Raw genomic sequence first — 25,158 nt, forward strand, 5'->3', positions numbered from 1 at the left:
CCTTACATTAGCTTTTTAACCTTTAGATTGCCTCTGGATCTTTTCCACCTCCTCCAGGCTGCCAGAAAGCTCCCCACATCCCAGAGATGAGGTAGTGTGTGACAGCCAGGTGTCTTGATTGTTGGCTTCTCCTCTGTGGCAGCCAGTTAGGGTAGCTACAGCTCCCTGAATTTAATAGAAACTGACAACAGAGAGTTGAGTCAGACGGAGATCAAATGCCTGCTTTCAGTAGTCCAAGTACTTAAGGGCCTTTTTCTCCTTTGTAAGCTAAGAAGTGGGCTTTTTTGTTTTTAGTTTAGTTTAGTTTTTTATACAGTGGGAGAGTCAGTTATCCAAGCTGATTTTGCCAAAGCTTTATGAGAAGGGATGGGGGTAGAAATACAACTCATACATTTCATCCTTATAAAGTCAGTTTGGAGAAAAACCTCTTCCAGAAGCCCACTGTCTTTTGAAATAGCTCTTGATAGAACTTTGTGGTTAGATAATTTTTTTAGGTTCTTTTTTTTTTCCCTTCTAAAGAAGAACGGGCAATAATAAATTACTCATGGGTAAAATCTGTGAGCTTTATGGAATCTATTGAGGTACTCGACAAATTTCAAGCGTTAACGCTTGGAATAGGGTATTTCCCTCAATACAGGGATATTGTATTATGTTGCCTTGCCTCTTTATTAAGAGAAACTATTTAAAGTTTTTATTTGCAGCTTTACTTTTGATTTGTGGGTAATATAATGTCAAGGAGATGGGATCCTTTCAAAAGAGAGTCGACATCAAGAGGTAGACTAATCTGTGGTCTAAAATCTTACAAGAACTTACGTTAATTATTTAATATATTCAAATCTCATTTTATCCAAAGTGCCAATTACATAATCACATCTATATTCAGGGTTGTGGTAAGAATTAATGTATACAGAGCGCCTCATAAGGTAAACACTCATCAATGATAGTAGGAGTTATCACGGTGAAAGTAATGTATCTGGTCATTTTGCTAGAACGTTCTTTCCCTTCTTTTCAGGAAAGACTTAGCTGAATATCAGAAAAACTGTGAAGATCTTAAAGAGCGACTGAAGCATAAAGAGTCTCTTCTTGCTGCGAATACTTCTAACCGGGTTGGTGGCCTGTGTTTGAAATGTGCTCAGCACGAAGCTGTTCTTGCCCAAACCCATAATAACGTTCACATGCAGACCATTGAAAGACTGACTAAGTAAGTGTGCTTCTCTGCGTGCAGGCTTTGGTAACGTGGAAAATTGCATCTTTAAAGGAGCGCTGTGTTTTTTATCGTGGTGCTGGCTCATGAGTGACACTGAGCTTCAAGTAAAATGGACTTGAAAAGGTTCCTCCACCGTAGCTTTCTTGAAGACAGCACAGCTGGGTTCTTGCTGAGGGTGTGCGAGCAGTCATTTAGGACAAGTGATTTATCTCTCTAGGCTTCAGTCTCATCTTGAAGTGAGGGAATGGACGTAGGGAGTCTTTACAATTCCCCGCATGTCTAGGAGTCTATAACTGCAAATCCAACACTGTTCTTAACAAAACTGAGTTTGTGAGGCTCTCATGTTCTGATGTTGCCAAGTCCTGGATTTCATGCCGCAGCGTAGGTAGGATGAGTTCTTATCACGCCTTCGTCGCGCGTCTGCTGTGAAGAATATTACCAGTGCATTGGAAGAGGGACTCACTATATCCGAGTATCAATATTTGAAGATCAGCTGCGGGCGGACAAGTTACGAATGACCTTTCCTGTAGTCCGTCTAGGCTGAAATACGACAGTTCTCAGTGCGTACCCTTTTGTCCTATTTTCATATTCCAGGGAACTGTTTTCCTCTGCAGGGTTCTCCCGTGTGGTTGAGAATTGCTATTTACGAGACTGTCCAGTGGTGATTTGCAGTGTGTGTTCGCCCCTACTATTCCCTGTGCTTCAAGGTCACCCCTGTCTCTTTACTTGGGCTCATTTAAGTAGCTCAAACAGCACCTCCTCCAAGAAGTATTCTCTGGCCCACCTCATTCCACCTTGTCTTCAGTTGATTTAGGCTCCTCTCTTCCATGATTTTATGAGCTGTTGGAGGTGGCACGGGTGATATGTTTATGTCTGTAGGCCTGGCTTCTAGCAGAGGACCTGGCCTGTGGTAGATGCTCTGTGAGTGTTTCCTGCTCGTAGGACAAGGCATTTTGGCCTTTGCTGCTTAACAGTCAGAGATCCTACTGTCGGACCTGGTGTGGAGAATGGAAAGACCTGTTCATTACAGTCAGGCCAGTATTACTCTGTGGTTTGACTTCTGGACAAATGACTTCTCTGTGTCTGGACTTGTGTTGTTTGGGGGTTTTAGGGGGTGCTTAGCCTTGGGGCTAGAGGACTAGCTTTTGAGTCAGACTGGCTGCCGAGATTAATTCCCTGTTCTACCACCAACTACCTGTGTAACCTCACGAAAGTTACTTAACCTCTCGTGCCTCAATTTCCCCATTTTTAAAATGGAGATAAAAGTACCTGGTAGGGGTATTTTGAGGTTTCATTAAAAGAATACCATACAGTGCTTAAAATGGTCCCACCAGTGATGTGAAAAATTAAAAAAAAACACAGAGATACAAAGAAAACACCTCAGTTTTTTTATTATTTCTCAGTCCAAATTACAAATGCTCCATAAATATTAAAACTCCTCTGTACCCCTCCTATTCCAAAAGCAATCAAAATGCCATGGTTTCCACACATGATTCATCTGTTGGTTTTTATATAAAAACTGAATTTTCCAGTATGGACTGACTGGCAGTTTTTATGATCTCAGCTGATGGTTCTGAGATATTTGTTAAATATCATATTATTAAATATATTCTTAAATTATTCTTATAGATTTCATGTAACTATGAAATTTATTAAATATATATTAAATGTATTTTCAGATCCAACTACCATGTGGTACACATTTATATATGCTAAGGACTCTGCCAGGCAGTTTAAAAACATACCTTTTTTTAATCTTAGTAAAGCATTCATGAGGTGAATATTATTACTGCCATTTTGTGGCTAGAGAAACTGAGACTCAGAGAAATTAAAATTTTGCCTGTTTACTTTTGAAAAAAATAGAGCCTTATCTCACAAAAACAAATTCAAGGTGGCTTAAAGACCCAGATCTAATTCAGGGTATAAAAATATTAAAAGCAAGTATAGAAAATTATTTTCATGGTGTTCGGCTAAAGTCCCGTGCATGGTATGGAAAATGAATGGCATAAAAGAAAAAGAGTTTACGTTTAACTTCATTTTAAAAAAGCTTTCTCCCTTTAAATGTTTGTTTATTTTTGAGAGAGAGGGCATGTGTGCATGCATATGTGGGGGAGGGGAAGACAGAGGGGGACAGAGGATCCGAAACAGGCTCTGTGCTGACAGCAAAGAGCCCAACATGAATCCTGAGATCATGACCTGAGCCGAAGTCAGATGCTTAACCAACCAGCCACCCAGGTGCCCCCAAAAGAAACTTTTTATGATACAATAATACAAATTAAAAGACTGGGGAAAATATTTGCACGTTACATAACAAAGAATTGGTATAATATATACAGACTGTCCTTTGAAACACAAAGGACAAACTGCCCAGTTGCAAAGTGGATAAAGGATAGGAATTGGTGAATTCCCCCAAGGAATATGTATTTACAAAATGGGGTAGTTCCGGGGAATGCTTTTGCAACATTATTTGTAACGGTGTTGTGATATTGTGATAGGATCAGAATTGCATATTTTGGTCTTCATCTCTGGTTCCTGGCATATAGCTCCTAAAACCCTTGTAATTTCCTAAGTGGTAGGAAGAGAAGAACATCCATTGTTTGGGTTTTGTCCCCTGCTCCTGAAATAGCTCTGGAGCATACAGGTGAAAGGCACATCATTTGTTTTTCTTAACAAGCTCCTTCCAACCACACCTGGATTTATGTTAACAAGGCAACTTCTGGAACCCCAGTAAGGATGGTGTGCTGGTTGCCAGGGGAAGCATCCTGGTGAGGAGAGAATTGGGACTTTCAGCCCCTAATCCCCAGTCTCTGGGAAGTAGGCCAGGGAATAGAGGTTGAGTTCAGTCACCAATGACTAATGATTTAATCAACCGTGCCTATAGAACTGCCATAAAAACCCTAAACCATGGGATTTGGAGGGCTTCCGGGTTGGGGACCAAGGTGCCAGGCGGGTGGCATGCCCAGAGAGAGTGCGGCAGCTCCACGCCCTTTCCTACATACCTTGCCCTGTGCATCCCTTCGCTTTACCTGTAGTGAGTTGTATCCTTTACAGTGAATGGGGAATAGTAAGTAAAGTACTTTCCTGAGTTCTGTGAGCTGTCGTAGCAAATTACGAAAGCTGAGGAAGGGGTCAGAAGAACCCCTGATTTGTGGCCAGTTGTTCAGAAGTACAGGTGACGAGCCGGGACTTGAGAGTGGCACCCAAGGCCGGTGGACAGTCCCGTGGGGCTGAGGCTTACCCTGTGGGGTCTGCGCCGACTCCAGGAAATTAACGTCCCCTCTGAGTATCAGCTGAGAGTTAGAGAATTGCTTGGTGTGAAAAACCCGCACGTAATGTGTCAGAAGAGTTCTGAGTACAGACACTGTAGAAGAAAACAGAAGTGTTTCTTTTGGGCTTGAACAACTAAATATCCGTCAGAGGTTTACATACATTATGTTACGCACAGTAAAAGAAAAAGAAAGAGTGAGGTAGATCTAGATATACTAAGCTCCACAGTAGATTTTTGAAGGAAAGAAAACAAGATGAAAAAGACACATGTGATACGAAACTGTTTGTATTTTCGTTTGTAAAAGTCCATGCACAACCATACGGTGAATTTTGTCCAGGTTCATACATACGCATAGAAAAAGGTTTAAAAGGATAAGCACTCGGTGTTTAATAGTGATTACCACTGGGGAGGTGGAGGAAGGCACTGAAATTGAAAAGTATGTGTCACATGGGTCTTTAACCTTGTTGATAATTAATTCTTCAAAGAGAAGATAATGAAAAATTAATTTAAAAAGGGCAGAAAGCATATTCGACATCACACAGAGGAAGACAGGCAGAGTTCAAGTCGCCTAGCACAACCAAACCAAAACTTAAAAGCAGGGTTTCTTTCCCTACTACCTTTCCTATTATCCTTGTAGGTCATGAGAAAAGTATTTTAAGAGGAAGCTACAATGTTTACATTGATTTCAGGGCTGGCAGTCATTTAGAAACTAGATTCTTAGTTCTGTGCTCCTTTGTCTCTATCCTAAATTTCAGCTCTTAGCCTTTTAAAATAAATGGCACCCTTCTCAGTTCAATTTTCTGCTTTGTCAGCATAGCACTGACTCCTGTTCTACTTTAATAACAGAGTACAGTGGAAGGCCGCTGCTTTTGTGGTCAATGAAACCTTTGTCTAGAGGATTCCTTTGGCCTAAGCTGGTGTTCCGCCTCTTTCAATATATTAATGCAGGATGCTGAATATTGAGTGTTATGCCGACTTGGAAGAGTGGCCAGCACTCTTTAGGTCTGGGTTTCTAGTTTTATGCATAATTAGGAGGCTGAACCCTCAGTGAGCTGTATCACAGAATTCCCTGCATGACTCTAAGATGGAATGTAAAAAAGCACTTCTGTCCCAAATATGATAAATCAAGAGTGTCCTGGCCTTGAATTGAAATGTGGCATTGTAAGTTCCCTTGTTGATCTGTGAGCCCGGAAGGCACTGGGTAGATGACACAGGACCGACTTGAGTGCAGGAAACGGGCAGGATCAGCCATGACTTAGAGACCAGGCCACCAGCTTGTGTGTGGCGTTTTGTCAGGGCCATAAGAACTTTCTGGAGAGTATACTTAACCCCTGTTGATGACATGGGATACACTTTAAAAGCTGATTTGAACTCCACGTAGTGTTTCTGAAGTTCTGCCTCTTACTCGGGCATCATCATGCCTTGAGGTCAGTAAACCCCCCCCCCCCCACTTTCACTTACAGATAGAAATGGCTTCAAATGATAATCAAGGCAGAACTGCTTTATATTAAATTCTCTTCTGTAGCTCATAGTGCCTTGGAGGAGTTTCAGTGTACTGTTCAGAAAGGAGAAGTAATTACTACTGTATTATCCTGGGACTTGAGTCCAGCTTGTGATTTTTTTGAGTGGGTCTTGGCAGTGTTGTGTATGGTTGGCTTTGAGAGACCAGGGCAGGAACTTCCCAGAAATGGGGAACAAGGAAATGTTGTAGTCAGCTTTCTAGACTTTCTTTTAAAAAACAGGGATAATAGTAATGATGCTTAATGATGCTTGAAACTGGTACTCGCTGTGGAATATTGAGGAACTAAAGGCATTTTGTGGGCATTTTATATTTCAAGATGAAGCTCATGTCTATATGTCAGACCAACTTTATTTTTTAATGTTTATTTATTTTTGAGAGAGAGCGAGAGGGAGAACACATGCACACAAGTGGGGGAGGGGCAGAGAGAGAAGGAGATCCGGAATCAGAAGCAGGCTCCAGGCTCTGAGCTGTCAGCACAGAGCTCGACACGGGGCTCGAACCCACAAACCGCGAGATCACGACCTGAGCCAAAGTCGGACCTTTAACCAACTGGGCCACCCAGGCACCCCTCTTTTCCTTGTTTCAAACATTTGACCATGATTCTTTGGGGACGTTCTCAGTCCTCATTGCTCTGATTGTTGCACTATGTTCCTTAAATACTCTGTGCTTGTCTCATTAGTTGGTTCACCTGAGAACTCACACCCAAGCTCCTTCCCTTATCTGCCGCTTTAGCTGCTCTTTCATCTGGATCATGCAGTGGGGCACCATTAATGCTGTATTGCTTGCTTTGCTTCAGAAAGCTCCTTGAGAACGTTTACACGGTGTTCATTAAGCACTCACAGAACTCTGGCCACAGGAGATAGTGACTTAGAGAGCCACCATCTCACACTCACATTGGTAGGCCATGTGCATTGATACAGCTTCCTGCTGTGAGGCGCTCACTCAGGCCTGGGTCTGGGCTGGGGCTGCGGCCTGGGTGCTCTGGAGCAGGTCTGTAGCTGCCCCTGTAGTCATCCTGGGTGGCTGGGATTGGCTGCTCCTGAGGGCCAGGTGATGAGGAGTGGAGTGGGACTGAGAAAGGGGAGCTAAATCAAGAAGGTGACATAGGAGCAGGACCCGAAGCAAGACCTCGTGTTGAGGACAGGGCCGACATGCCCAGAGCCGGGTTCGTTTTGAGTGCTTGCTGTTTGGATGTGAGTGGGCTGAGTTGAGATGAGGCAAAACAAAAAATGCAGTGACTGAGTGGATAATCCCCAGTTACCAAAATGGTTCCTGTACTTGCAAGTATACGTGCAAGTTGGGCCTGCCACCTGAGCTTCCTCGGCGGTTTGGGGACACCGGAAAGCATGTGGTGCATTTCTCTGACAGGACATCAGAGTGTGTCTGTCCAGTGGCTCTACAGGTTTTTAGCCCAATCATTTTATGGGCTCACTGTTGAATGATGAGCTGAACAAGACATCAGTATTTGGGGCTATTTATCTCTGATGATTGCCTGTGGTCTAAAGTTGGTGAGCTGACAGTCTGAAAAATATTTGAACCAGAGGAACTAAGCTCCTTAGTTTCCAATTCTAAATAACCTAGTGACTTTTTAAATTTAGATCATAAAATACTAGAACTGAGACGAGTTTTACTTTACCTCCTCTGATGCCCTCCTAAAGCAGAATCACTGCAAATTCATCTGGTCTTTTGCCCTTTATTCCATTGAATATCTACTGTGTGGCAGACTCCTTTTAGCAAGAGGATGCACTGAAAAGAGGTTATGTGTATTAAGCGTTAACTCTCCTGTAAGAAGCATATTAGTTGGATTTTGATCTGTTGTGGTCTGTCAGCATACTATAAACACTGAGCTTTTCTGTTAACTCTTTTTAGTTGGAACTTTGGCTTCAATGATAGCATGGTGTCAGGAACAGATCAGAGCATCACTAAATAGTAACTTGAGTTTCTTAGTTGCTCATACGACTTTAAGAAAGGTGATTATATGATGCCCATTGTGACTTGCAGCCCTTAAACAGTGAGTTTTTATTTTCTTCTAGAATCGTAGGTGCTAGTTGAATTGCATAGTTTTTTCTTTTCCTTTTTTTTTCTAAGTAGGCTTCATGCCTAGCACAGAGACCAACGTGGGGCTTGAAATCATGACCTTGAGATCAAGAGTCGGATGCCCCACTGACTGAACCCCCCTGGACTGCATATTGGTTTTTTTTTTTTTTAACTTTTTAAAAAAAGTTTATTTATTTATTTTGAGAAGTGGGGAGGGGTAGAGGAACAGGGAGAGAGAGAATTCGAAGCAGTCTCTGCACTGTCAATAGAGAGCATGACATGGGACTTGATCTCAGAACCGTGAGATCATGACCTGAGCTGAAATCAAGAATCAGGAGGCTTAGCCCACTGAGCCACCCAGGCGCCCTAACTGCATATTTTTTTAAAATGTTTATTTATTTTTGAGAGAGAGAGACAGCGTGAGCAAGGTAGGGTCAGAGAGAGAGGGAGACATAGAATCTGAAGCAGGTTCCAGGCTCTGAGCTGTCAGCACAGAGCCCGACGCGGGGCTTGAACCCACGAACCAGGAGATTATGACCTGAGCTCAAATCAAGAGTCAGAGGCTTAACCCACTGAGCCACCCAGGAACCCTGACTGCATATTGTCATCTTTCATGTTAGAACTTTTTTGATATGCAAATAAATATAAATTCAGTTTTGCCATCATGTAATCTATTTTTTACTTAACCAGAACAATATAACCTTTCTTTGATTCTTCTGTTTTTTCACATAATCACTGTGTTGGTTAGATTTAATCAAAATAGTGAACTCCATTTTCCTTTCCTTGAGAACAAAAGAATTAAAGAGCAAATTCTTTTTCTCAATTTAAAACAAACCAGGAAGTTCTAAAATGAATATCACTGTGCTCCCATGAATTTTATATTTGCAGCAAGCCTTTTTTTTTTAACAAAAAGCTTTTATGAAACTGCTAATAATTGTAACTTTGTTCAGTATTACATATTTCTTAAAATATGACTGCTTTCCAAATACCACAAATAGTTTAAATTACTTTGTCTTTAAGAGATTTTTTTTTCATGGAGTTATTGGTTAATTCTGAAAGCCACTCAAACTCAAAGATTATAATCTTGGAAATCATTGCTCCTTAAATGTTGCTAAATTAAAAAAAAAATCAGAGTTGGCTCTCTCCCAGTAGTTTGGAACTTGGCAAAAAAAGAGGAAACTTCAAGCAGTTACTTCCACTGAATTTGAAACCACGGTTTAAAACTTGAGCTCTCTAATGAAGCATGGAGTGGCATATGTAGCAGCCCAACTTAGACTTCTTTGCTTTGTGTGTTTAGAAAGTTGCCTGCCTCATTTTCTCTTTGGTCAACTGGTCATTTTTATCCAGTGGATAAATTCCAAGTATCCTAAAGTCTTATATGGGATTTATTTAACCCACAGGACTGTACCTCTGCTATGTTACATGCCAGAGTGTTTTGGCATCTAGTTCCATCTGTCCCCAAGAAAGAGTTAGCCTAGAAGGCTTCTGAGAATTGCTGATGAGGGTGTGGAGCCAGGCAGCGTCCAACCCAGCAGGATGAGATTTGGTTAAATCGTGAGCCTTGTCTGTGGAAACAGGGCACTTGAGGGAGTCAGCAGCACCACCCTTTAAAAGAAGAAATGTGGGGCGCCTGGGTGGCTTAGTCGGTTAAGCGTCCGACTTTCGCTTAGGTCATGATCTCGCGGTTCGTGGGTTCGAGCCCCGCGTCGGGCTCTGTGCTGACTGCCAGCTCAGAGCCTGGAGCCTGTTTCAGAGTCTGTGTCTCCCTCTCTCTCTGACCCTCCCCTGCTCACGCTGTCTCTCTCTCTCTCCTAGAAATAAATAAAACATTAAAAAAAATTTTTTTTAAATAAAAAAATAAAAGAAGAAATGTGTTCATAAGTAGGTGAAAGAATTTAATTGAAAGAGAAGGGCAGGGGCACTTGGTGGCTCAGTCAGGCGAGCGTCCGACTCTTGATTTCAGCTTAGGTCTCTCATTCATGAGATCGAGCCCCGTGTTGGGCTCTGCACTGGATGTGAAGCCTGCTTGAGATTCTCTCTCCCTCTCCTCCTGTCCCCTACCCCCCATCATGCTCTCTCTCTCCCTCTGAGAGGTAAAAAAGAGGATTGTGGAGGGAAGACAAAAAGGAAAGGATCTATTTGTTCAGATAACTGAGTGAGAGTCAGCAGTATAGACAAGACCTTAGCAACCCCTGAACTTGTTTCTGGTTCCCACCTTCTTTCTTTGTCTTATTCCTTTTTTTCCCCTCCCAGCCCCCAACCTTTTAATGTGTAGACTGACTTCCTCTTTTCTGGACTTGAATCTGCAGCCCGTGGGGGGGTCATCCTGTCCACAGTAGGCGGCTATGCCTCCAGATGCAGTTGTGCCACGAAAGCTCAGCCTTCCTGGCCGCTCTGCCTGCTCCTGGCCAGGGGAGGACAGACTCTTTCTCCAGGGTGGGCCTTAGGACGTGCTGAGCCGGCCCAGCCTGGCGCTTCTTCTACTGTGCGTTCATGCCTTTTTCTTTCCGACTCCCGAATACACGATCGTGTGACCATTTCTTGTTTCGAATGCTCTTTTTGTGCCGACAGGGAGAGAGATGACTTAATGTCTGCACTAGTTTCCGTCAGGAGCAGCTTGACAGACGTGCAGCAGAGAGAAGCTGGTGCTTATGAGCAGGTGAAGCAAGCCGTGCTAGTGGCCGAGGAGGCCAGCTTCGAGAAGACCAAGGCAAGTCTCAGATGGTCACGGTAAAGGCACCCTGTCACGGCTCGCTCTTTGAGTATTTCTGTGTCTGTTCTTCCTTAACTAAACTCTTTTTTTCCAAACACGCAAAGCGAACACCAGTCTTTTAACGTTGGGTTTGCTAAATTAAACAGAGTTCCTGTGGTTAGAATTCTTGGTCCTCTGCAAATCCTTGTTATGTTGCTGTTCAGAGAATAGCGTGCAGCGTGGGAAGGTGCTTGGAGACTAGCGTGCCTCACCTCTTCATTTGCCGCTGATTTTGAGTGCTGTGAAAGTCTTTTTAAATTTTTTTTAAATGCTTTTTTTTGAGACAGAGAAGGAACGAGAACGAGTGGGGGAGGGGCAGAGAACAAGGATAGACACAGAATCTAAATCAGGCTCCAGGCACTGAGCTGTCAGCACAAAGCCCACCTGACATGGGGCTTGAACCCATGAACTATGAGATCCTGACCTGAGCCGAAGTCGGATGCTTAACCGACTGGGCCACCCAGGTGCCCCGAGTGCTGTGAAAGTCTTAATGACATTTGTACACGTTCATGTATGACTGCAGGCAGATGTTTCTCCTCCATTCATGAGAGATTTTGAGAACATCCAAATATGCCACAGATAATGAGGAATATATGTGTGTTGAAGAGCATCTTTCGCTATGTAAGAGTCCGGACCCCTGGATGCGAAATCAAGCACATCACGTGATCACGATAATGACAGTAATAGTTACCACTTCATGATCCGGCAGTGTTGTAAGCACTTTGAATCATGGGGGGTTATTGCCGATTCCTTGCTCCATTTGAGCCCTCTGAAGCTGCCGTGTCTTTTCGCCAGCCACCCCAGCCTCACTTTGAGTCACTGGTGAGTGCTGTATTGGACAGTGCAGATACAGAACATTTCTGTCATCACAGAGTTCTATCGGACAGCTTTGGTCTAAGCCATACGGCAGCAGCAGCATTTTATAAGGCATGGGGCTCTTCAACTCTCTCTTTAGCTCCTTGGTCACTGCCTCATCCATTTGTCTCTGTCTAGTTCATAGACCACTGACCCTCATTGGTTCTTTCTAGACCAATGACCCTCATTGCTTTCATCACTAACGCCCCCTGTGCCTCTCATAAACGGCTATTCATTCAGACCAAACTCCCTAACACGCTTTGTCTCCTCAAAGACTCCTAGTTCCTCACTCGCCCTGAACCCTAGCTGTCCCTCAAGGATACTGTGACCCCCCCCCCCACAACCCTCCAGTGAAGGTTCTTTGTCACCCCTGTCACGTCAGCTGGCTGGGATGGAGGAATCAGCATTTATATCCCTCCTTACTGCCATTTTTAGGGCTTTGTCATCTACCTTAGTGGCCATTCCTCTTTGAAATCATTGTTGTCTGTCTCCCTTAATTAAATTAAGCTTTCAATCTAGATGCCACTATTTGGCGCTAATTTTAAAGGAAATCATCCATCTTATTACTTGGGTTTATAAAATAGTTGTTGGCTATTTGGTACTTATTAAGAGCTTTAGCATCTGAGCCTTTTCTCCCTTTTCTTTGTCCATCAGGTTGCTGTGAAAAAATACCATGGCCTGACTGGCTTAAACAGCAAACATTTCTTTCTCACAGTTCCAGGGGCTGTGAGCCCAGGATCAAGGCACCAGCAGATCTGGTGTCTGGGGAGGGCTTGATTCCTGGCTCATACGTGGCCGCCTTCTTACTGTGTCCTCACATGGCCAAGGGGCGAGGGAGCTCCCTGGGGTCTCTTCTATGAGGCCACTAATCCTATTCGCGAGGGCTCCATCCGAAGGACCTAATAACCTCCCAAAGGCCAAACACTAATACCATTGCATTGGGGGTTAGAAGGGCACATACACGGAGACCATAGTGCCCTCCACCAACCTCCTTGGGTCATCCTGAAAGGTGTCTACGTCCACGTTGTTAATACATGCAACACTGTGGCACCAGCGCACGTGGCTTGCTTACCCGTCGCGCTTCCCCTGCTCTGCAGTGACTGCCGTGAGAACGGGCGTGTCCATGGGATCTCAAACTCCGCAGCTGCTCTCTCCGACCAGAGCCTCTCTCCGCCTCCCCATCCCCATTAAACCTACTCACTGCCCTCGTCCCTGCCTCGCCTTCTTCGGCCTCCTCTCACGCCTCGTTTTATCTGTTGTCTCCAGGCCGGTCTTCCCTTTCCACTGATATACGAATTTTACATCCCCGGCTGAACTCCCTACGTTTGCTCCCCGCAGCCTGCCGTGTTGCCTACCCACCGAGCGGCCCTCCGCCCACCACTGCGCCCCGAGCAGAACCCGGTTGTCATCCCCGCTTCACGCCTGACTTCCACCCAGTCACTAAGTACACATCTTAGTTGCTGAACTTCCCTTGAATTCCTTCCTCACTGTCCCCTGTCCTGTTCAGGACTGCATCACTGCTAGATTTATGAATTACAACGTCCTCTTCCTTTGCCCCGTTCCCTGCTCCGCGGCCGGAAGTGATCCTCTTTCAGGGCAGATTTGACCCTGGGATTCTTCGACTTAAAGTCTGTCTGGGGCTGCCCACTGCCTCCGGGCAGCCTCACGCCCTTTCACAGACATCCCGGGCCTGTCACGTGCTTCCTTCCAGCCTTCCGTGTCACTTACTACTCTCCTCCAACAGACGTGGCCACTGTCAGCTGGGCAGGGCAGTTGAGTTCAGGGGCCAGGCAAGGTCTTAGTAGAGTCAGCAGACCTAGATCCGAGTGGGCAGCCCCCGCCACTCACCAGCCGCGTGACCTAGGGCAACTTACTTAATTCCCCAGGCCACGGTTTTTCCTCGTGTGTAATGTGGAGAGGACACCCGTCTCAGTCTGTTCATGAAGACTGCATGTGATTGATTGAAGAAATCAAGTTTTATTTATTTATTTTGAGAGAAAGAGAGAGAGAAAGGGGGGGAGGGAACCAGTCGGGGAGGGGCCGAGAGAGAGGGAGACAGGATCCAAAGCAGTGTCTGTGCCGTCAGCTGGAGCCGACGTCGGGGCTTGAACTCACAAACTGTGAGATCATGACCTGAGCCCAAGTTGGATGCTTCACCCTCTGAGCAGCCCAGGTGCCCCCAGTGGGGACTACGTTTTAAAGTGGGAATCTGTTATCTTGCAGAGACTTTGGCAAACGGTATTTCCTCAGCAACTAGTGCTGCTGCTGGTGTTGGCTCCTGCTCCCCTGCTTATGCCCTGCTTCTTAGCCCCTGGGTCTTTGCACATGTCCTGCGAGTTCTTCTTCACTTCCTACCTGGATATATTCTCCCATCTTTCAGGTCTGCCACTCCAGAAAATCTCTGGGGGCACCTGGGTGGCTTAGTCGGTTAAGCATCTGACTTCAGCTCAGGTCATGATCTCATGGTTCATGAGTTCGAGCCCCGCGTCAGATGAGCTCAAGCCCCTCTTTGGGTGAGCAGAAGCCCCACTTCGAGTCAGCCCCACTTCCCTCTGTGTCTCTGCCTGTAGTGGGATTCCCTCTCTCTGCCCCTCACTCACTTGCACCCTCTCGCTTTCAAAAAAACAAAACAAAACAAAACAAAACAAAAACAAACCCAAAACCTCTGATCCCCCATGCCTAGATTTGACATACCTCAATATGCCTGTATAGCAGGGTTTCTCCACCTTGGCATTGTTGATATTTTGGACTTTAACATAATTCTTTGCTGTAGAGGCTGTCCTTTCTGTGTCTCCTGGGATATCTAGCAGCATCCCCGGCCTCTGTTCACTGGATGCCAACAGTATCCTATTTCCCAAGTTCTGACAACCAAAATGTCTCCATACATTGCCAGAGCTTCCCAGGGGTGTGTGTGCATGTGTGTATGTGTGCAGAATCGCCCCCAGCTAAGAACTACTCTCATTACAGCACTTATCAAAGTGTATTATTATTCCTTGTTTGTCTTTATCTTTCATCAGGCTTTACAACCTCTGCCATGAAGGAACTTACCCATCTTGTTCCGTATTAAATCTTTAGTACCTTGCACACTGCTTGGCACTTAATAGGTACCCAGCAAACATCCACTCACTAAGGGAATTGTGATCTGTTTTCACTAACAGACAAATTCTTTTATTCTTTTTTTTTTTTTTAAATGTTTTATTTATTTCTAGGAGAGAGAGAGAGAGACAGCGTGAGCAGGGGAGGGTCAGAGAGAGAGGGAGTCACAGACTGAAACAGGCTCCAGGCTCTGAGCTGGCAGTCAGCACAGAGCCCGATGCGGGGCTCGAACCCACGAACCGCGAGATCATGACCTAAGCGAAAGTCGGACGCTTAACCGACTAAGCCACCCAGGCGCCCCCAAATTCTTTTATTCTTATCTTTCTAGTTTACCCACCTTTCCAGTGCCCAGCAAAAGCCTGATCACACAGTTTTTTTTTTCTTAGGTGACTTTGAGCCTATCAAGCATTGCTGAAGAAAGCCACAGAATGAATTCCATGGGAGGGTGGTACTGGTCACCTTCGGTTGTTAGAAGTACTGTTTAGTAATTATTGTCTTTGCAGTTGACCACCTTCGGTAAGGTAGGCAGGAATTCCGCTTCCCACGCTTCCCCAACTCCGCTCTTAGCTCCTCACACGGTGGTCGCCCTACGTCACTAACATCACAACCGACAGGAGCCCCTTCAGCGCCTTCGCATCCCTCAAACGTCTTCTGCTCATTTTTTCTTGCCCCTCTGGCCATCTTAACTTCCCAAGATGAATCTCTTTCTCTGAGTTCTTGAAGCCTCCTGCTTGGAGGATTTCAGGGACCCTGAGCCATTCGTCACCACGTCTTGTGTCTTCTGTCCCTCCCTCTCCTCTGTTACCCCGTCATCCTGTCTACAGCTATGAGTCTTGTTTAAACAAACAAGAGCCAGCCTTCACTTTGATCAGCTTCCACGTAATCGACCACCTTCCCTCCACCGTTTTGCTGGTGGACCTTCGAAACAGGACTTCACCCGTGCAGCTCTTCGTTCCCCTCTGAACACCCTTCAGTCAGGCGTTCAACAGAATGTAGTCTGGTTTCATGCTACTGAATTGCTCGCTCAGTAGTCACCAGTCACTTCCTGATTACTAAACCTGGTGACCTCATCTCTGCCTTCATTCAACTGCAGCTCTGCCGTCTCCAAAGCCATTGGCTGACCTATTATAACACGTCCCCTTTTCCTCTTGATTTATCTGACATTTACTCCTGTGGGTCCTTTGTCGTGCTCTTTCTTCTCCTGTCCGTCTCCACAGCCATCTATACAGACATTGCTCAGTCAGGATTCCAAGCCTTCCGCCCGTGTAGTCCTAGCTGCAGGACTACACCCCTCCTGTCATGTCCAAAACCCTCCCCTCATTTGAACACCCCACCTTGTGCCTTTAGCCGTACCAGCTCCCCTGAGCACCAGACCCCCGTTTCTTGCTGCCCCCAGACCCCCGTATATGGATGATACTCTATTAGCATCTGAAAATCCACACAGTCTAACTGCTGTTCCTCTCCGTGCTCCTCTCCACGTGCCTGTCCATCACTCCTTTCCCTTCCGCCATTTTCTGTATTCTCCTCAGATACTGGCTCCCTCATCTTACCAACAGCCCTGGCTCACAGCCTTTAAAATATCTTGGCTTCTCCCCATCCCTCGCTCTCAACATCCAACAGTTGCCAAGCTCTCTTTTTTGGAGGCCTTTACTAAGCTATGCCCACCCTTTCCTTCCTGGCTCAGGCCCTCACATGCTATGATGCAACCTTTGTAGCCGATTGCATTAGCCTTCTGCTGGTCTTGCTCAGGCTTCTTCCAGTTCCAGCATATCTTTCCCACTGTTGCCAAAGTCCTCAGCCGTAACGCTCCCCGTTCTGGGAGCTCCCCGCTTGCAGTACAATAAAAGCTTTACCTTCCAGGTCTTTCACAATATGGCCCCACCCTAACTTCTCTAGCCTTATTTTTCACTATGCTCTTTCATGTGACCTGTACTGTTTCCTGAATGTGACCTACAGTTTTCCTGAATGTGGATTACAAGGTCAGGAATGTGACCTCCTTGATGGTGACCATGAATTTGCTTCTGCTACGCTTTACGGTGCTATATTGATCTATCTATTCAACCTGTGAGGCTTAGCTCATGTGGCAGTCTTCTCCAAAGTTTTCCCCAGCCCCTTCTTGTTTGAGTTAATCTCTTCCTCCTCCATATTCAACTGAGCTGTGTAGAATTTTGGTAGCTGTTTACGTAGCTCTCACTGCCAAAAGACCTTAAAAGTCAGGTCTGTGACATCTGTCATTGTATTCTTCACACAGCCGTTTACATGTCCATTGAACGATGTTTGTTGAATTGAAGTCAATTGTTAGCTTTAACTATGAATATGAAATTTTTAATTAGTGCTTTTAAAAATTTTAACAGTTAAGAACAAAAAAAGCTATTGTGTATTGGGAATCTAAAGCAGTTTTCATTGAATTAGTAGTAGTAGTGTAAGAACCGATTTCTAAGCCTCATTGAATTAGCAATAATACAGGAACTGATTTCCAAGCAGTTTAAAAAATACAGTGCAGATCTGCTAGTTTTTATCTCACAGGCATGTCACAACATACCAGGAATTTTGCTTTCTGAGAGTAAAGAGTAAAATGGCATACATATTTTAATTTTAAAACCAACTACTTGACTGTTGAGCTTAGTCTTCTAGTTCCTTGACTTTTGTCGCCATCTAGTGTTCGATTTTGCATATTGCATGCTAAGTAAGTACATGGAATTATTTTATCTTATATATATATTTTTTAATGTTTTATTTATTTATAGGAGAGAGAGAGAGAGAGAGAGCCAGCGTGAGCAGGGGAGGGTCAGAGAGAGGGAGTCACAGACTGAAACAGGCTCCAGGCTCTGAGCTGGCAGTCAGCACAGAGCCCGACATGGGTCTCGAAACCACGAAACGCGAGATCATGACCTAAGCGAAAAGTCGGACGCTTAACCGACTAAGCCACCCAGGCGCCCCTATTTTATGTTAATATATTTACATGGAGATGGCAGTGAAACACCTGAGGATTTTATAAGACAGTAAATCTATAACACGATAAAATTGCAATGCCGTGCATAGATTCAGCTGTGGAACCACTCTATTCTGCCACTTTTTAGGTCTGTGATCTTGGGCAAGTTACTTAATGTCTTAAAGCTGCTCAGTTTCTTCAGCTGAGTGATAACAACTACTTAAAATTCAGGGCGCCTGGGTGGCCTAGTCAGTTAAGTCTCCAACTTTGGCTCAGGTCATGATCTCCTGGTTTGTGGGTTCGAGCCCTGCGTCAGGCTCTGCACTGACAGCTCAGAGCCCAGAGCCTGCTTTGGATTCTGTGTCTCCCTCTCTCTCTGCCCCTCCCCTGCTTATACTCTGTTTCTCTCTCTCAAAATAAATGAGTATTAAATTTTTTTAAAAAAGAACTATTTAAAATTTAGCAAGAGTGTTAAATAAATTAGTCCATGTAAGCTATTTAGCAAATTATCTGGCACATAGTAAGTGACCAATACATGGTTTTGGTTTTCTTTGAAAATTGCAAGTCCTTACTACCAGGGATAATTTTAAAAGGGAGGAAAATAAATAACCTCGGGGAAAAAATGAGGGTGGAAAAGCAGAAGTTTTGCAGTGATGCCTTGGTAAAGCTTCAAGATGAAGAGGTTAACCAAGCCTCAGACCTGCTTGCTTCTATTTGAAGGGAAATTGTTGGCTTTGGAATGAAGTTATCATGAGCATATCTATAAGGAGATAACCCTCCACGGGAAGATTAAAAAATAATAATAAAACCCAGGAGGTTGAATAAATGTCCCCAAAACTTTTTTTTTCTTTCTAAATTATTATTTTTCTTAGACTATAGTAGAATCAGAAAGGTGAAAATTAGAAACCTAAAGTAAAAAGAAGATCAGAAAGCAATTGGACACTTGATTGCAAGCACAGAGAACATAACTCTTCTTGATATGTAGATTATCTGCCACAAAACAAAAAAAAATCATAATCATCTTGAAAATGGGAGATAGAGACTGATAGGTTTCTAGGAACAAGAGTTTATAAATTGAAAATTTAAGTGCCTTTCAATTATTCATAAGCTAAATGCTTAAAACGTGTTGACAGTCGATTATTTGTATTTTGTGGGTTGTACATAAAAATGAAAACATCGTCACAAGTTTTTATGTGAATTTTAAATTTAATATTTTAGGTGTGAATTATATTATTTCTCACAAGATCTTTAATTCTTGAATCATGAGTTCTTTGGTCACAAGGGTTTCTAGAAACCTAACTCTTGCACTTGGGAAGGACTTTCATGTATCCTAACAGACTTCCTATTTTAAAAAATTGAGTTGACGAGACATAAATTTGTTTCAGAAAATGTTTTGACCCCATTAAGAGAGTAACACATACTCGTTGGTTTAATAAAACTGGAGCTGGGAATATCAAGTCCAATAAATTATGTCTTAAAAAAATGTGTTTATGTGGCCAGCACAGAATAACCACAGATAAAGAAATGTCCCAGGAAAGAAAGGGTCCTTTGAGGATTGAGTCTACTCAGTGGAGGACTAGTGTAATTGGCTCAGCTCAAGAGCCACAGCCATTTCCACCGAACAGGGGCCGTGCTCAGGGACAGGAAGAAGCCACCCCGTTGGGAGCAATGGCAGCCACAGGCCCCAAATCAACTGGGTTCCCTGACCATTTACTGACCTGACCCCATTCATGATAATTCAGTTACTACGCCTTTACCGAATGGTTAGACAAGCAGAATCAGGAGGGATTCCAGAAACTAGGAGAGCAGGAGCCCTGGAAAGAAACAGTGAAGCTTTAATGGAAAGAGTGTATACATACTTATTTAGTTCCCCGTGATCGCCTATCTAGTATGTGAGGCCCATGGTTAGAAGGATACCTCTAGAAAGATTAAAGCACTTTTCTAAGTCCAAGTGTTACTGAGCCTTAATATTTTCTTCATTGCGACCAGGCATATGTATGGAAATCAAGACGGATAAAAGTACTGCCTTCACACTTCCTCGTCATCACCTCTCCGTGGTGGCCAGTCCTAACTGGGAGAAGGCCATCCACAAAAACCGAGCCTACAGCCATGGTTTTAAGTGATTTATAACTTCTTGCTTTGGATTTTGTGTTTATATCGTCTTACCTTGGCTTTACGTCTCTTTAACTGGTCAGGATCATTTACTGCTCCTGGTTCCTGAATTGACTGACTTCTTGGAATTGATTCTTTGCTTGCCATTCATGTTAGCCAGATGTTCAGATCTTTAGCAGTCATGTTCCACTCTTTCTGTGCTTAATAGTGCTGGCTCCTGAGCTCTTGTTCAGGGAAGAAGCTTTATATACAATAGTCATCTTATTCTTTCATGCCAGTAGTATTCTAGCCACAAAAGTTATGAACATTTTTATTAGATTCATATAATATCTTTTTCGCAAGAGCAATTGTGTTCTGAAGCACAAACATGTCAAATTCATAATCTATCAAGCTCCAAAAGCTTACATTACAGAAAACCTATGCTTTTTCACATCTTTTAAAATCTAATGTAAAAGTTTTATTTCACAGGCATTCTCAGCTAGAATTGGACTTGAGACAAAGTCCCTGGGAGAATCATTTTCCAGTCACTGTATGTGCTTGTCAGTTAATCTGAGACAATTGAGTTCTACTCTCATATTTTGTGCCCAGGAGTGTGGAAACTTTCCAGAAGAGTTTGAAAGAAATTAGGACTTAATGCTTTCCAGATGAAGAGAAGAAAATTCACATACCCTAGATTATTTACCGCTTATACTTATTGTAGCTTTCTCCAGAGGGAAGCAGAGCTATGCATAAAGCTGTGGTGCTTACTGAGCCCACTTCCCTCTCCATTAACAACAAATATGACTCAATCCCCAAATGTGACTCTCTCCCACTTATAACTTGATGTATACTTATGCAGTCTTTAGGTCATATGAGACTTGAGTTTCTTGGCTTTCCAGTTAAGGGGAATGTAGCCGTTGAATGAGGTGGATATTAGACATTAGATATGAGCCACTGGAATAAGACAAAGATATCGTAAAATGACTCAGATTTTCTATGTCAAGCACCTTAGCTTTATTAGGGGTTTTTAAAATTGGGATTTTGAAGCTAGCTTATTTTTGGGTGTTACACATAAAGATACTGTGAATGTAGTCAAAAGGAAGTTAGAAAGTTTTTACTTCTAGAAATCCAGAGTGGGAAATTGAGACTAAGAACAATTATGGACTTGTAAAATACCAGCAGTGAAAGATGACACTTCTTATTTTATAAAACTAGGTAGTAAATGCTCTTTTGAGTCTTTCTTTATCTAAACTTTTTTTATTACCTAATTAATTTTTACTGTAGTTAATCAAGTTTCAGGAACCCTGATTATTTGATAATGTTAAAAATAGGTGCCTGTATGTAATAACCAATCCGTCTCATTGTCAATTTTGATCTGTTTCTTGTTTGAAATATATTACTCATTTTTAATGAGGAACAAATGAAAACTCAGTTAAACTGGAGACTTGCATATTTCACTTAGTATAAACATGGCATGTAATTGAAAATATTAGAACACTTGATTTTTCTCATGCCTTTTCCAAATTTAGACTCATCTGTGGCCTTCTTGAGGGTCCATTAATCTGAATTTTTTTTATTGGCTTAGTTAATACAGCCTTAATTGTGAAAATTGAAATATGTGAATAAATGTAACATTTGAATAGTATTTTAGATCTGTAATTGGTATTGACAAACAAGTATAAAATTATTCTAATGGGCTGTACAACGAGTTGTGATGATTGTAAATAAAATTAAGGCTTGTCTCATTTTCCCCTTATTTTATTCCAAATTCTAAGCCCCCATTTCCCTTCATCTTACTTTGGCAGGCTTTAATCCAGTGTGAACAGTTGAAGAACGAACTGGAGAGGCAGAAAGAGCGACTTGAAAAAGAACTCGCATCTCAGCAAGAGAAAAGGGCCTTTGAGAAAGAGATGATGAAAAAGGAAATAACAGAAGAGAGGGAGAACGTGAAATCAAAGGTACCCGCGGATTCAGTTTGTTCAGTTTGTTCCCCGCCCCACAGCAGAAATGTCTGATTTCACCGCTGACGCCATAGGCTGTAATTCTTGAGTGAACTCTAAATTGTAAACACCTTGTGAGTAGCCAGTTGCTTATAATTTAGAGTTCAGAAACAGTTTCCCTTTACCTATGTATTTCTCGAGAAAAGTTATATTCTTGGACCTCTCCAAATTAAATAGCCAATTCGATTCCATGCTATGAAATTGTAAAATTTGCTCTGATCCCTCCATTCTGTTTGAGACCCTCTCTCCTGTTTCTTAGAGGAAAGCAGGTGCTTTTCTAGGTTAGGGTTAAGTTTGACTCCCCCACTTTATCCCCCCCTCTCAAAAGATAAAACACATGGAAGAAACCAATTAGCCAAGAAAAAGTGATTATATACATGGTACAAAATAGGTACATGATGAATAATGAACATAACCGATGAATGAATGGAAGGGAGAAATGAAAGACAAAAGGAACAGCTAGCATGAGGTGGACAGTTTGGGAAACAGTAAGAAACGAAGAGAGAGGGGTGCCCAGGGGGCTCAGTCGGATAAGGGTCTGACTCTTGATTTCAGGGCAAGTCATGATCTCACGGTTCGTGAGGTCGAGCCCCACGTCCGGCTCTGCACTGACAGCGTGGAGCCTGCTTGGAATCCTCTCTCTCCCTCTCTCTCTCTGCCCCTCCCCTGTTCACTCGCTCTCTGTCTCACCCAAAATAAGTAAACTAAAAAAATAGAAACTGGAATACCTAGCTTTTAAAGTTGCTACAGTAGAGTAACATTGAGCAAGATGTGGTCCATGAAATAACAAAAACAACTGTTACATGTTTTTTTACAGCAACTCACAGCTTGTACCCTGCCTGCTGTGCTGTAATATTCCAGTGTGTGATAATTACCTTATTCAGCACATATCTCTCCTGAGTATCTGCCATGTGCAAGGCACTGTAATCCTGAGGTTACATAAAGAGAAAAATCACCAACTCTGTCCAGTGAATTTCAAGTCTTAACGGGTGCCGGAGGCATTTATTGTAAACTCCCTTGTCTTATCCTTAAAAAAAAAAAAAAAAAAAAGTGTGCCTGTCAAAACCCCACTATGTGTCAATTTAACTCCGCCTTCTCTGGCTGGAGCTGGTGATCTGAGCCTTGCGGGCGGCACCAACGTGCCCACGGCGCTCTTGCGGCTGTGCACTCCTCTCTCCCACTCAGCGCGGGGCAACCGATAGTAGCTGGAGGGGCTGGGGGCGTCCCAGGACCAGTGCAGCCCTGCCTACAGAGAAGGGGAGAGGAAGGCATTAAACACACACTTCCATAAATGAGTTTTTAATTACCACTGTGATACATGCCAGAAAGTATAGTATAGGGTACCCTGAGAATATAGAACAGGCAAATCTGACCTAGGCCGGGTGGCCATGGAAGACTTGCCTAAGAAAGAGATTTTGAAGATGAGACTCAACAGCGCTCAGTAGCAGTCAGGTGAAGAGCTCAGGGGAAGAGCCTCTGACCCAGGGAAATGGCCCCCCCAGACTCGAAAGCTAGCAGGCATCATACTTTTTAGGAATTTAGAGGAGTCCCAGGTGACTGGAGCATAGGACGGGGGGACCTTAGTGCGAGATGAGTTTGGAGCAGTATGCAGGGACCAAAGCATGAATGGCCTTAAAATCCATGTGAAAGGTTTTAAGTTTTATCCCAAAGCAAATGGAAAACCATTGGACACTTTAAATTGGGTGGGGTCATGCTGCCATTTCTATTTGAGAAGTTCCATCTGTCAGTAAATTGGAAGGAGACTCAGAATAAGTGCCTGGAGATCAGGTGGGAGGTAAGTATCATAGTCCAGGTGGAAATGAGGGTATCTTGGGACCATTTTCAAAGACTATTTTTTTTCGTTTATTTATTTTTGAGGTGGGGGAGGGGCAGAGAGGGAGGAGGACAGAATCTGAAGCAGCTCCAGGCTCTGATCTGTCAGCCCGACGCGGGGCTCCAACCCACGGACCGTGAGATCATGACCTGAGCCAAAGGCGGACGCTCAACCGACTGAGCCGCCTAGGTGCCCCCAAAGACTCTTGTAAATCACTTTTATTCTCCTCAAATTCTCTACTATACCATGGTCTCCTCATTCTCAGCAGAGAGTCCTACTTACCTAACAAAGAAAACTGAAGCCAGCGAGTGGAAACCACTTCAACTCTTTATCTTCCCCTCACCTGTGGCTTCACGTGTGATTTCACCAGAATCCCAACACCGGTGAACGGGAGAGGACTTAACGCTCATTCTTTCCCTTGCTCTGGGTCCCCTTCTCTCCCTGTACCTCAGGGAGCCTCCTCCTTCTCAGGAAAAGCCCCTCAAGTCTCTCTCACTCATTCAAAGAACAATCTTTCTTCCAATCCAGTGGTTCTCAATGTTGGTGCCGCAGGAGTTCCAAAATCTCACTGCCCAATCTGCATCCCAAACCAGTATGTGAAAGTAGCTGTGGGTAGGATTTAGGTGTCAGTATGTTTTAAAGTTGTGCAAGTGACTCCGATGTATAGCCCAGTCTGGAAATCACCACAATAGTTCCATGTGATCCTTACTCTTTGGTCCAATTTCTTGAAAATTCTGTCTGTACATGTTGTCTTTATGCTCTCTCCCCCAATTACCTCCTCAGCCCCCTGCATTTCAGCTTCTGTGCCCACAGCCAGTGGAATTACCATCACTATGTCCACTGAAGCCCTCCTGTTCTGTTTTAAGGGAATAGTTTTTAGTTCTTATTCTCTTTAAAAGATTCTCTTTACGAGGCACCTGGGTGGCCCAGTCGGTTAAGCCTCTGACTTCTGATCTCAGCTCAGGTCTTGATCTCAGGGTCATGAGTTCAAGCCCTGAGTTGGGCTCTGCGCTGGGCATGGAGCCTACTTTTAGAAAATAAATAAGTAAATGTTCTCCTTCCTTGATTTCTCTGGATCTATATTCTTGATTTGGGAGGATAATAACGTGTGCCTTTCAGTTTGCTCTGAGTTTAAAGTGCCTTCCAGACAATGAAGGAGACGCACCCAGAAAGCAGCTCGATGGAAAGTTCTAGAGTTTAGCAGAGAGCATCATATTCCGGTGTCTTTGACATTAGGGCGGCTCTGGGTTTCGTGTACGTGACATCGATTCCTGAATCCCAGGCTCCCTAGTGAGCCCCCAAACCAGCTTGCCTTGCCGCGCTCCCACTCTTCGCCCAGCTGCCCGGCTCTGCAACCCCGCTGGCGTTCCCGTCCCTGTCCACCCCCCCCCCCACCGTCGCCCCACTCATCACGAAGTCACCAGATTCTCAAGGTTCAGGCGCCTAGGAGTTTTCTGTTGCCCTGTCTCCCGCCCCACTGCCGTGTATGTCCTCACCCCTAGGTGATTTCTACAGCCCCCAGCTCTCCCCTGCTTCCACGCTCACCCTAAGCCACAGCCAGGGT

At 44.0% G+C, this 25,158-nt stretch overlaps 1 protein-coding gene across 10 annotated transcripts in view; it reads left to right on the forward strand.

Moving 5' to 3' along the window:
- Positions 1-25,158, forward strand: part of SDCCAG8 (SHH signaling and ciliogenesis regulator SDCCAG8) — a 250,681-nt gene that overhangs the window by 54,413 nt on the left and 171,110 nt on the right. For all 10 annotated transcript variants that reach the window (XR_013334574.1, XM_077761821.1, XM_077761815.1 and 7 more), the window contains 3 exons: positions 1,013-1,201; positions 10,606-10,744; positions 21,566-21,718. Coding sequence is in view for 9 of the 10 variants with exons in the window: in XM_077761821.1 (XP_077617947.1) it covers positions 1,013-1,201; positions 10,606-10,744; positions 21,566-21,718 (481 nt within the window). In the remaining variant the exon portion in view is untranslated. The remainder of the gene's footprint in view (positions 1-1,012; positions 1,202-10,605; positions 10,745-21,565; positions 21,719-25,158) is intronic.

Source organism: Crocuta crocuta, unplaced genomic scaffold (assembly GCF_008692635.1).
Source record: "Crocuta crocuta isolate KB4526 unplaced genomic scaffold, BGI_CrCroc_1.0 scaffold243, whole genome shotgun sequence".
In the NCBI taxonomy this organism is placed as follows: domain Eukaryota; kingdom Metazoa; phylum Chordata; class Mammalia; order Carnivora; family Hyaenidae; genus Crocuta; species Crocuta crocuta.